This window comes from Ranitomeya variabilis, chromosome 5 (assembly GCF_051348905.1).
Source record: "Ranitomeya variabilis isolate aRanVar5 chromosome 5, aRanVar5.hap1, whole genome shotgun sequence".
Lineage (NCBI taxonomy): Eukaryota > Metazoa > Chordata > Amphibia > Anura > Dendrobatidae > Ranitomeya > Ranitomeya variabilis.
Window position 1 is genome coordinate 372,895,012 of NC_135236.1, and position 13,926 is coordinate 372,908,937.

General features: G+C 45.1%; 1 protein-coding gene across 1 annotated transcript in view; it reads left to right on the top strand.

Annotated features, from left to right (window-relative positions):
- Nucleotides 1–2,291: 2,291 nt before the first annotated feature.
- Nucleotides 2,292–13,926, top strand: part of NDUFA5 (NADH:ubiquinone oxidoreductase subunit A5) — a 36,513-nt gene continuing 24,878 nt past the window's right edge. Inside the window, exons 1-2 of the mRNA XM_077264938.1 lie at nucleotides 2,292–2,406; nucleotides 8,821–8,865. Of these exons, the coding sequence (XP_077121053.1) occupies nucleotides 2,386–2,406; nucleotides 8,821–8,865 (66 nt within the window). The 5' untranslated portion in view covers nucleotides 2,292–2,385. The remainder of the gene's footprint in view (nucleotides 2,407–8,820; nucleotides 8,866–13,926) is intronic.

A 13,926-nucleotide genomic window follows, 5' to 3' on the forward strand; every position in this document is an offset into this window, starting at 1 on the left:
GGTTGTCAGTGCCTGCTTGCTGTGAGATCTGTTGTGAATTTGCGTTTTGCTCCCTCTAGTGGTCATTAGTGATTTGACACTGGAGCTTCTGTCTTCTCCTATATGCTCACCTGGGCCGTTAGTTCAGGGGCGTTGCTATATAAGCTCTCTGGACCTTCAGTTCAATGCCTGGCATCGTTGAAATCAGAGCTAATCTGTTGTGCTCTTGTGTACTGATCCTGGTTCCTGCTTGTTAAAGCTAAGTCTCTTCCTTGCTTTTTGCTTTTGTTTTGTTTGGTATTTTTGTCCAGCTTGTTCCAATCTGTATCCTGACCTTTGCTGGAAGCTCTAGGGGGCTGGTGTTCTCCCCCCGGACCGTTAGACGGTTCGGGGGTTCTTGAATCTCCAGCGTGGATTTTTATAGGGTTTTTGTTGACCAAATAAGTTATCTTGCTTTATTCTGCTATTAGTAAGCTGGCCTCTCTTTGCTGAACCTGGTTCATTTCTGTGTTTGTCATTTCCTCTTACCTCACCGTTATTATTTGTGGGGGGCTTGTATCTTGCTTTGGGGTCCCTTTCTCTGGAGGCAAGAGAGGTCTTTGTTTTCTTCTCCTAGGGGTAGTTAGATTCTCCGGCTGGCGCGAGTCATCTAGCGATCACCGTAGGCATGATCCCCGGCTACTTCTAGTGTTGGTGTTAGGAGTAGATATTTGGTCAACCCAGTTACCACTGCCCTATGAGCTGGATTTTTGTATCTCGCAGACTTACACGTACCTCTGAGACCCTGTCCACTGGGGTCATAACAGAGATCCACCCGGCGGTCAGCGCTCATAGCAAGTAATTCTGCTGTAGAGGCGAAGAGATTGTTGCCTGTATGTAACATAGCAGATTGGGTTGTGGCAGCTTCTAGTCTCCCAAGCAAGTCTCCTATTAAAGCATGTCAAAAGTCAATAAAAAATGTTTTTTTTTTAAATAAAAAAAGTATGGAAGTTCAAATCACCCTCCTTTCGCCCCGTTCAAAATAAAACAATAAAAAAAAAAAATCAAACCCACACATATTTGGTATCGCCGCGTTCAGGATCGCCCAATCTTTTAAAAAAAAAAAAGGATTAACCTGATCACTGGCGTAACGAGAAAAAAATTCAAAATGCCAGAATTACCTTTTTTTTGGTGGCCGCGACATTGCATTAAAACGCAATAACGGGCGATCAAAAGAACGTATCCGCACCATTATTATTAAAAATGTCAGCTCAGTGCGCAAAAAATAAGCCCTCACCCGACCCAAAATCACGAAAAATGGAGACGCTACGGGTATCGGAAAAAGGCGCAATTGGTTTTTTTTAGCAAAGTTTGGACGTTTTTTTACATTACTTAGATAAAAAATAACCTAGACATGTTTGGTCTGCGTGAACTTGTAATGACCTGGAGAATCATAATAGCAGGTCAGTTTTTGCATTTAGTGAACCTAGCAAAATAGCAAAACAAAAAACAAGTGTGGGATTGCACTTTTTTGCAATTTCACCGCACTTGGAATTTTTTTCCCGTTTTCTAGCACACGACATGGTAAAACCAATGATGTTGTTCAAAAGTACAACTCGTCCCGCAAAAAATAAGCCCTCACATGGCCATATTGATGGACAAATAAAAAAGTTATGGCTCTGGGAAGGAGGGGAGTGAAAAATGAAACCGCAAAACCAATAAAGCTCCGGTCATGAATGGGTTAAATAGTGCCCGGGTGGCAGACTCCTAGCCATCTGTATCCAGTGCACGGTCATCTGTATGTGGGCAGCATTCCCTCGGAGATGTATTAGGGTATGTGTCCACGGTCAGGAAGTGTTTGCTGCAGCGTCAAACACGCAGCGTCCAGATGTTACAGCATAGTGGGGGGGATTTCATGAAATCCTGTCTCCACTATGCAGTAAAAGACGCATGCGGCAGACCTGCGGAAACGCACATGCGGCACGTCTTTTAAGAACGCAGCATGTCCTTACATTGCTGAAAAAAACACAGGTGACCTGCCAGTGACCACAGGTGCAGATTTGGTCAGGATTTGACCTGCATAAAATCCTGATGCCATCCTGAACGTGGACACATACCCTTACACAAGTACATGGCGCCCAGCAGCGCACTGCCGTGCAGTGACACACTGCTCATTACTGCGGGGCACGTCCCAGCTTTCCTTTGCAGTCAGATATTAGCGCTGCACGAGTCCAAGGAGCTTCATTCCCAGTGTACAATGGTACAGCACCACACACTACTGTAGTATCAAGCAAAGCTACGTGATGACGTCACACGCAGGAGGCGGACGGCGGCGCGTCCGAGCCTGCACATGATCGTTCTCGTGCTCGGGGATCGCTTGCTTCAGTCTAGCAGTGTCATCTACCCACAGTGCAGCGCGAAGCAGCCATGGCCGGCGTCCTAAAGAAGGTGAGACGGGAGGTCGCGGGGACAGTGCGCAGCGGTGCGTGTGTTGTGTGCAGAGCCTAGGGCGCCGGTGCCCACATGGCTTCTCCCAGCCCCCCTCCGGCATTGCTGGCACCCAGCTGTCCTATCCCGCAGCCTGCTGGGCTACCACTCAGGACTCCGGAAAGCTGGGTGACCTCCTCTGAGGGGGACACAAATGGAAGACAGTGCATTAAATGGACTAGAGCCTCCGTTTTCTTGGTACTTTTGTGTATGTCCTCATGCAGCACGGTGCCTGACTGCACTATTGGCAGGTACATAGCAGTGCAGGATGCAGCCGGCCTGGTGCTCTTCAGTCTGGAAACTTGCTGTCACATAGGTTTTGTTATTATTTCATTGTCCTGGCTCAGCAGCCATCCACTTGCTCCAGCAAACAGCGGGGTCCCATCGGTCCAGCTGCCAAGGGCCGTGCACACAGGGGCTGCTCACTCTGGGACCTTTCCTAGGGTACACCTGCACATTAGGGGGACAGAGGCCCAATGACTGCTGGTTGGGTGCAGTCTGGCTGGGGTATCTGAAACACAAATTGTAAAGAAGTCCTGTTATAAAAGTACTAGATGGTGGCCCGATTCGAACGCATTGGGTATTCTAGAATATGTATGTATATAGCAGCCACACAGTATATAGCACAGGCCACGTAGTATATAGGAGCCATGTAGTATATAGCAGACAAATACTACGTGGCCTGTGCTATATACTATGTGGCTGCTATATACATACATATTGTAGAATACTCGCTGCGTTAATACAGGCCACGCAGTATATAACACAGCCCACGCAGTATATAACAGCCCACGCAGTATATAGCACAGCCCACGCAGTATATAGTAGCCACGCAGTATATAACACAGGCCACGCAGTATATAGCACTGGCCACGTTAAGTATATAGCACAGAGATGTATAAAACAGAGCCCACGCAGTATATAGCAATGTGGGCACTATATGCGTCGTTAAAAAAGACTTAAAATAAAAAAAAAATAAACATACTCACCTTCCGAAGGCCCCTTGAAGTCCTGGCGCCTGTGTACGGTGCGCACGGCAGCTTCCAGTCCCAGGGTTGGTATGAGCGCAGGACCTGTGATGACGTCGCGGTCACATGACCGTGACGTCATGGCAGGTCCTTCTCGCATAGCATCCTTGGCACCGGAACCTGACGTTTGCACTGCCGAGGACAGCGGGCGACGTCGGAGGGTGAGAATAACCTTTTTTTTATTATTCTTATTTGTAACAGATCTTTTTACTATTGATGCTGCATACGCAGCATCAATAGTAAAAAGTTGGTCACACAGGGTTAATAGCTGCGTAACCGGAGTGCATTACACCGCGCTCCGGTAACGCTGGCATTAACAATGTGTGAGGGCTGACTGGAGGGGAGTATGGAGCGGGCACTGACTGCGGGGAGGAAAGAGCGGCCATTTTGCCTCCGGACTGTGCCCATCGCTGATTGGTCGTGGCAGTGGTCATGGGCGTTTTGCCACGACCAATCAGCGACTTGGATTTCCATGACAGACAAAGGCCGCGACCAATGAATTTCCGTGACAGACAGACAGAAAGAAAGACAGACAGAAAGACGGAAGTGACCCTTACACAATTATATAGTAGATACCAGGAGAGGTCTTTGTGATGGATGCCACTGTTGTCCTCCGTTATTTATATATATATATATATATATATATATATATATATATATATATATATATATATATATATACATACATACATACATACATACATACATACATACATACATACATACATACATACATACATACAGTGGGGCAAAAAAGTATTTAGTCATTCAGCAATAGTGCAAGTTCCACCACTTAAAAAGATGAGAGGCGTCTGTAATTTACATCATAGGTAGACCTCAACTATGGGAGACAAACTGAGAAAAAAAATACAGAAAATCACATTGTCTGTTTTTTAGCATTTTATTTGCATATTATGGTGGAAAATAAGTATTTGGTCAGAAACAAACAATCAAGATTTCTGGCTCTCACAGACCTGTAACTTCTTCTTTAAGAGTCTCCTCTTTCCTCCACTCATTACCTGTAGTAATGGCACCTGTTTAAACTTGTTATCAGTATAAAAAGACACCTGTGCACACCCTCAAACAGTCTGACTCCAAACTCCACTATGATGAAGACCAAAGAGCTGTCAAAGGACACCAGAAACAAAATTGTAGCCCTGCACCAGGCTGGGAAGACTGAATCTGCAATAGCCAACCAGCTTGGAGTGAAGAAATCAACAGTGGGAGCAATAATTAGAAGATGGAAGACATTCAAGACCACTGATAATCTCCCTCGATCTGGGGCTCCACGCAAAATCCCACCCCGTGGGGTCAGAATGATCACAAGAACGGTGAGCAAAAATTCCAGAACCACGCGGGGGGACCTAGTGAATGAACTGCAGAGAGCTGGGACCAATGTAACAAGGCCTACCATAAGTAACACACTACGCCACCATGGACTCAGATCCTGCAGTGCCAGACGTGTCCCACTGCTTAAGCCAGTACATGTCCGGGCCCGTCTGAAGTTTGCTAGAGAGCATTTGGATGATCCAGAGGAGTTTTGGGAGAATGTCCTATGGTCTGATGAAACCAAACTGGAACTGTTTGGTAGAAACACAACTTGTCGTGTTTGGAGGAAAAAGAATACTGAGTTGCATCCATCAAACACCATACCTACTGTAAAGCATGGTGGTGGAAACATCATGCTTTGGAGCTGTGTCTCTGCAAAGGGGCCAGGACGACTGATCCGGGTACATGAAAGAATGAATGGGGCCATGTATCATGAGATTTTGAGAGCAAACCTCCTTCCATCAGCAAGGGCATTGAAGATGAAACGTGGCTGGGTCTTTCAACATGACAATGATCCAAAGCACACCACCAGGGCAACGAAGGAGTGGCTTCGTAAGAAGCATTTCAAGGTCCTGGAGTGGCCTAGCCAGTCTCCAGATCTCAACCCTATAGAAAACCTTTGGAGGGAGTAGAAAGTCCGTGTTGCCAAGCGAAAACCCAAAAACATCACTGCTCTAGAGGAGATCTGCATGGAGGAATGGGCCAACATACCAACAACAGTGTGTGGCAACCTTGTGAAGACTTACAGAAAACGTTTGACCTCTGTCATTGCCAACAAAGGATATATTACAAAGTATTGAGATTAAATTTTGTTTCTGACCAAATACTTATTTTCCACCATAATATGCAAATAAAATGCTAAAAAAACAGACAATGTGATTTTCTGGATTTTTTTTTCTCAGTTTGTCTCCCATAGTTGAGGTCTACCTATGATGTAAATTACAGACGCCTCTCATCTTTTTAAGTGGTGGAACTTGCACTATTGCTGACTGACTAAATACTTTTTTGCCCCACTGTGTGTGTGTATATGTATGTATGTATGTATGTATGTATGTATGTATGTATGTATGTATGTATGTATGTATGTATGTATGTATGTATGTATGTATGTATGTATGTATGTATGTATGTATGTATGTATGTATGTATGTATGTATGTGTATATGTTTGTATGTTTCGGATGGAATAAATGTTCGCTTACATCCATAAGAGGTGGTGACTCCAGGTGCAGTCATGGCCTTATGATTGTAGAATACATCAGGCATTGCCCTGAATCACTTTCCCAGCGCTGCTATCATGAAGTCTGAGGATCTGCTTGCTGTGCTGCATCAGTCTGGGCCAGTTTTATGTATGTACACATATATTCTAACAGTATGCATCAGCGCTCTGTGATTAATGAACACATGAATCCCCCTATTGCTACACAAAGAATGTGAGCTACTTTAATTAACATTGTTCGGTCACCAACGACGAGGTGACCTTGTTGGATGGATTCCAGCCCTCCATGTGTCCAAAAGCCTCATATGTAATGGTGAAGAGATGCGATCATGCTAAGCGCTGAGTAAAGCATGCCTGGGATAGATGTGTAGATATGGATGCACGACCCAGGGGGGAAACACATCACAATGCTACAAATCTATACGGACAAACAGAAGATCCTGCCTGTTCAGAAGTGTTTCTTTGGTCATCTTCATCACCGCACTTCTCATGATGTTGCCTCATTCGCGCCACCAGGCCTTGCATCTCTTTGTTGCATCATTTGCATTTTGCACGCATGCCTGCCTTACCGATAGGCGAAGGAGCTTCATTAAAATATTCCCAAACTGGGTCTCTTTTACGGCCTCCTGCCATTATAAGGAAAGAATGTAATAAACCTCAGATCGTACACACAAACAGATCCAGACTTGTCTGTCTGTGGCTATGCTGCAGTATTGTGCTCAAAGTTTCTCTTTCATTTTCTTGTCTGCTTGCCCTTCCTCCTCCTCACACTTAGATTCACATTCTTCTTGTGTTGTGCAGATCTATTCCACTCCAAACAATCAGAAACATATTGTCTAACTTCTTTTGACTTGGCACTGAAGGGGTTGATTCTGTATTCATAGGTTTGTAGAACAATAGAATTAAGGTCTTTCTCTCAACTCTGTTCATGTTGTAACATTTTTGCCGTGAAGAAGAGGCTGGGACCTCTGCGGAGTCAAATTCAGTTTTGAGAACTGCGTAAGTAAAGCGAGCGTCTGTGATAATATAGGAGAGAAACTGCCCACTAATCCTACAGAAACCTCTGGAAGAGCATGGCATTGTGAATGTTACACATATACAGCCTTTATTCTACTGAGTTAAACAACTCAGCTTTATCTCATGATGGAAGAACCTTTGGATGGTAAAATATTTTCCTCAAAAAGCAGTTTATTGAAAAAAATCCGATTTAAATAAAAAAAATCTGTTTTTTTTTTTTTTTTTTAAAAACATTGATTTTTATCCACCCTGCGGACAAGGCTCGCGCTCCTCTGGTGTTAAGTGAATGCACAGGTGCACATACTCCATGGCCACTATACAAACTGTATGATAAAATGCATCAGCAATGACTACACGAATCCCACTATTGAAAATGTGAGCTAATTGGTTAACAGTTTTTGATCAAAAAATGTATGTCATCTGCCAGCGACAGGGTGATCTCGTGATTGGACCGTAGCCAGACCTCTGTACTGCTGCAGTAACAACTCCTGATGTTGTAAAGACACTGTAATAAATCATAATGTTTTCAAGGAAATCTACAATGTTTTAAAACTATCTAGTTTTCTATTTGGACCACAACTACTTATTCCAGTAACAACTGTATATGAGGTAACTGTAATTTTACCGCTATATACATAATTGTACATCATCTGCAGTGTAGACACTATAGTCTTTGCTTTGTGAATAGTATATGTACTGCTATATATGGTTGTCCACTTATAATTTCTATTACCATTTAACCCTAGAACGCATACCCATAGAAATCTACACATTCACGCACCTGGAGCCTTTTAGGCCTGTGTGCAAATAACACGGAATAACTCAAATAAAAATACTTTTCAAAATTTATTTTACAATTGCAAGGTAAGGATGCATTCCCACTAGCGCTGGGGTCCGCCAGGAGGGGATCCATAATGGATCTGACCTCCTGGTGACCCCAGCTAAGGCTGACGGAATCCTGGAGTTACCAGGAGGTCAGATCCATTATGGATCCCCTTCTGGCGAACCCCAGCGCTACTGGGAACACAGCCTAAGATGTGTATATTTCAAAACATAATTAAGTGCATAAAACAACAAAAAAGTAAGTAAACGGGCACGCCAAATATAGGCATTCTATATGCAATTTTTTTATGAAAACATTTTTTGGTTGTAGCAAACTTGGTGCAGGAATATTTATTTGTAACTTTACATATTCCCCCGACAATTCTCTCATATTATTTTTTCGGCTGAATGTTCCTTGCATACATTTTGTCCGCAAGTAGAACAGAAACGCTCCGATTTTCTTTCCTTCTTTGCTGGACAAATATAGCAGCGCTTTCTTTTTTTTTCTCTTTGCTCTGGATGTTCCAGAAAGTGTATTCCACATCGGATCATTGCCTCCGTAATTTGCCTTCACATGTAAACAAAAGTATCACATGTAAACCTAGTACAGGCCTAAAAGGCCCCAGGTGCGTGAATATGGGGTAGTCCCCCAGAAAAGGTTGTTATACCGAAATGTCTAACATAAAAATATATGAATAACTGGAAATTACTAACAACTATATACCTGAGGATTACCTAGATTTTCAAAATTCTAACTAAAGTACTTTTACAGAAAATAGAAAACAAGTAACCTGGCAGGCCTGCGAGGCCCCAGGTATGCGTTCTAGGGTTAACTGGACTTGGACTCTCATTGTATGTGGAGCACTTGACAAAAGTGAACAACTCTTTCAAAATATTACCTTAATATGATACTGTGAGGCATATCCTTCTTTACTGAAACCTGTGCTCTGTTCTCTTTTAGACTACTGGCTTGGTTGGTTTGGCTGTCTCTCAAAATCCACATGACGTAAGTTTATTTTGAAAGTGTTTTGTCAAATAAGTTAGGAAACTGCAGAAGAAAAAGTAAGTTAAACCACAGTGTATACTTAATTCATACACTAGGTGTGGGTATATGGAGTGGGTCCCGGGGTTAATCAGGGAAAAATATACATATTTTCTCAAAACTATAACCTCTGCCAATAGGTCCCAAATCCATCAGTGTAGTAAGTTCTCTTGTTAACCCCTTTAATTTTCTGTAACTGTATATGCTGTTTTGTTTTGTCCCTTTTGTAAAATCTTGTGTATATTTTTGGATAAAATATAAAATTTAATAGTTCTGTTCCTTTTGTTCTGTAAACCACGCTTCAAAGCCATACACTATCTATCAGGTGACCAATCGGTCTATATAAACTATTGGTGGTGGCAGTGGGTAGTGTCGGTTTATCATGGAGTTAGCGTTGATTATACGGGTGTATATACACATATTCCATTATTCTATGTGTTCGAATCCAGGAGTGTATATACCATATGCACACTGTTAGTTTTCCGGCAACCGACCTGGTAGTGCGAACAACCTGCGGTCTCTTCCATTGATCGTCGTCCATTCGCGTAATTATCCAGATGATAGGGGGCAGCAGAGAGCTGTCTGCTCCAAAGATCACAGCATGTGGTTCTGCCTGACCTTTCCAGCCTGTGATATTGTAAATTTGTATGATTAAATCCTTGACAAGGGGTTAAATGAGTTTTAAAAGATCGATGTCAGAATGTAAAAACCTCAAATGCCTGTAATAGTTGTAAGTAGTTCAGTCTCGATCATTTATATGCTGTAGCCAGAAATCATTTTAGGCAGGTAAACACAGCCTCCACCCTCATTTACATCCTCTAACTGGGAGTTCATTTCCAATAACCTCATCCCACTCCCATAACTTCTTCTCTGGCTTCTCTCCACCTCTGCACATTGTCTGTGGTGATATGCAACTTTCTGCTGCAGCTTTGTTAAAAGATAAATATATATTTATACACACACCTGTGGACAAAATTGTTGGTACCCTTTTGTTAAAGTAAGAAAATAAGAAAAAAACAACGGTAGCTGAAATAACTTAAGGCTAGGTTCACATTGCGTTAGGGCAATCCGTTTAGCGCTAGCGGATTGCGCTAACGCAATGTTTATTTAGGGGCCGCGTTCAGGGGTCGCGTTAACGTCCCCGCTCTCACATATCCCCGATCTGCGAGAGCGGGGAACGGACCTCGGGCGCGCCGCGGACGCTGCAAGCAGCGTCCGAGGCGCGTCACAGAAGAACGGCACATCACTAGCGCGAGCCGAAAAAGGCACGCGCTAGTGATGCGCTGCAGGCGAAATTTACATTGCTGTCAATGGGTGCGCTAACGGACCCGTTGCACGGCGTTAATTGCGACATTTTCGCCGTGCAACGCTGTCCGTTAGCGATCACCCACTAACGCAATGTGAACCTAGTAATTTTCAATTTATATTGCTAAATATCAACTCTTTGATATCAGACCATGCTTTTGTATTGTGGATTAACAGAAAAAAGGGCCACTGAGCACCAGACTGGACGCCAGGGCAGAGCAAATCTTTTTCCCCATCTCTTAGGCTGCTTTCACACTAGCGTCGGCCCGACGTACCGACGCATACTGTGAAGAAAATGCCCGACGTTGGCAGCGGAAGCAGTCTTAAGACGCTTCCGCTGCTTCATTGTAAGGTACGGGGAGGAGGGGGTGGAGTTTCGGCCGCGCATGCGCAGTCGAAAATGGCGGTCCCGACTTACAAAAAAATGTTACATGTAAAGTTTTTTTGTGGCGGCAGTGCGCCAAAACACGACGCAACCGTCGCATGACGGTTGCGACGTGTGGCACTGCGTCGCAATGCGTCTGTAATGTTAGTCTATGGGGAAAAAATGCATCCTGCAGACAACTTTGCAGGATGCGTTTTTTCTCCACAGCGACACATTGCGACGTGTAGTGCACGACGCTGGTGTGAAAGTAGCCTTAGGCCTCTTTCACACATGCGTCGGTACAGGTCCGTCGCAATGCGTCGGGCCGACGTACCGACGGACGTTGTGAAATTTGTGCCCCGATGTGGGCAGCGGATGCAGTTTTTCAACGCATCCGCTGCCCATTCTGATGTCCGGGGAGGAGGGGGCGGAGTTTCGGCCGCGCATGCGCTGTTGAAAATGACGCAACGGACAAAAAAAAGTTCACTTGAATGTTTTTTTGTCCCGACGGTCCGCCAAAACACGACGGATACGTTACAATATAAGTCTATGGGGAAAAAACGCATCCTGCGAGCACATTTGCAGGATCCGTTTTTTTCCAAAACGAAGGATTGCGACGGATGACAAAAAACGTGTGAAAGAGGCCTTATGTATACAGCATACATTCCAAATTTGACCCATGAAAAAATGCCAAATAATGTCTACTAGAGCTGGCCTGCCGGTAGACAGAGCATTCTGATCCTACAAATTCTGCATTTCCCGACCATCCTAATTTGCCATAAATAGATTATACACACATATTGAATAATCAAATTTATTTATGGAAAGTTATGATTGTCATTTTAATTAATTACTAGTGTTGAGCGAGTGTGCTTTGATAAAGTGTTATCCGAGCACGCTCATGTGCTAAGAGTGTCTTCGGCTTATTCAATTAATATGTTGGAGTCCCTGTGACACCATGTTTTGTGGCTGTTCGACAGCGGCAACACATGTAGGGATTGCCTGTTTGTTAGGCTATCCCTGCCTGCCCTATTGTGACTGTCGAACATCGGCGAGACATGCAGGCATATTATTTGAGCACTCCGAAGACACTCGGTTAGCACTCGAGCACGTTCACTCATCACTATTCATTACCACATAAAATTAACTATTTTAATGTATTACAATAGCACAGTTTTATTGACCTGCTAGAGAGGGGTCATTTCTATTAGGTCTTTCCACCTTTTATGCCATTTTGGATCAGGTCATGCTTAATTGCTTTTTCCAGGACGTCCCTACTGACAGCACATTGGAGGACGTCCTCCTCCTCCTTCCAGGGACAGGAAACACACGAGAGTTTAAATATCCGGCTCCACCCTCTAATCCTCAGTGTTTTTCCTGTCCCTGCATGGAGGGACACACGTAGAGAAGCAGCAGCTTACCGAGCTCAGGGGGATCGAGCGGTCCTCCAATCCTTCCCCCTGTCAAGCGGCTCAGGGTCGAAACTCCCCGGAGGGGAGTCCCTCTACCCCAGAGGCCCGGAGCGGGACGATGCTCCGGGAGTGAACCGCTCCCCCCGTTGGGGGGCTCTCGGTTCAGGACGCGGCGGCGATCCAGGCAGCCTCCATCCGGCAGAACGCGCGGTCAGGAGACGCTACAGCCAGTCGGCACTTCCGGGTTCTGGGGAGCCGCGTCACTTCCGGTCTCAGGAGCCGGTGAAACGTCACTTCCGGTGGCGTTCTATGAACGGGGAACAGACGCTCCAGACTGGAGAACGCTGTCAGAGCGGTCGCTTCTGCGTTAGCGTCCAGCACCTGCATCAGGAGTGGTACCGTCTGCATCTGGAACCGGCTATGGAGGACAGAAACGACGAGGAAGGGGTAAGCCTGCCCTGGGCAGTATACCCTTTGTACTATCTAAGCTCCTCGCTCCCTCTAGCCTATTACTCCCTATCTTATACCGTTTAGGATAAGGGAAACCCCGCTGCTCCCCCTGCCACGACTAAAAAATCTGGGAAGGCCACAATGAAGAGCATCAGATGTCCTGTATGCCATATTAAACTCCCAGACTCCCATGGCAAGACGCTCTGTACCACCTGTACGTCTAAAGTTATGAACGACGAGCAGTCATCAATGTTCTCCGAGATGAGATCCCTTATACGGGAAGAGGTGCAGGCTTCTATATCTAGCCTTTCGCATTCTCGGCCTACCAGTCACATAACCGGTCGCAAGCGCGCCAGGAAGGAGGAAGTCCAGGGGGAGCCAGAATATTCTTCTGATGAAGGTTCCGAACTTAGGGATTCACTATCAGAAGAGGAAGGTGAAATTCCCGTAGAAAACCAGGACAGAGCCAGGAAGTATCTCTTCCAGTCTGAGGAGACAGACGAACTTGTCCAGGCTGTTAGGAATACGATGCAGATCGAGGATACTGCTAAACCATAGTCCAGGCAGGACTTGATGTTCGGGGGACTCGTGGCACGAAACCTGACTGTGTTTCCCATTAGTGATCATATCAAGGCTATGGTCATAGAAGAATGGAAGGAGGCTGAGCGCCGATTAGTGCTTTCTCGTGACTTCAAAAGCCGCCTGCCGTTCGATCCGGAGGAAGTCAAGCTATGGGAAGAGATCCCAAAAATTGACGTTCCCGTAGCAAAGGTCACTAAAAAGACCGCGATACCCTTCGAAGACTCCTCCAGTCTTCGTGACCCTATGGATAGGAAGGCCGACATCCTCCTTAAAAGGGCCTGGGAATCTTCTGCAGCTTTGATTAGAACGAACATAGCAGCCACTTCGGTGGCCAGGTCTATGTACTTATGGATGGGGAAGTTAGAAGAGCAGTTATCCAATAAGACACCCAGAGCTGATATTCTGCACTCCTTTCCTATAATGAAGTCCGCAATGGCCTTCTTATCTGATATGACGGCTGAATCTGTCAGATTTTCAGCCCGTAATAGCTCACTATCTAATGCAGCTAGGAGGGCGGTCTGGCTTAGGTCATGGTCTGGTGACAATGCTTCCAAATCCAAACTCTGCTCTATTCCATTTTCAGGACAGAGGGTGTTTGGACCAGCTTTGGACTCTATCCTCGAGTCAGCGTCCGATAAAAAGAAAGGTTTTCCGGAGGACAAACCTAAGCGTCCACAGCCCTTTCGGAGAGGTTTCTTCTCCAGAAAGCAGTTCGATCCTAAAAATCAGGGTCGGTCCAGCAGGGGATCCTACAGAGGCTCCCGTGGACAGAATAATAGGAACAGAGCTTCTTTCTTTAGCCCATCCTATAAAAATAAATCTCTATGACGCCACTCACATTGGGGGGAGGCTCCGTATGTTCGCAGGAAATTGGGCCCAGATTACTCAGAATCAGTGGATTCTCAGTACTGT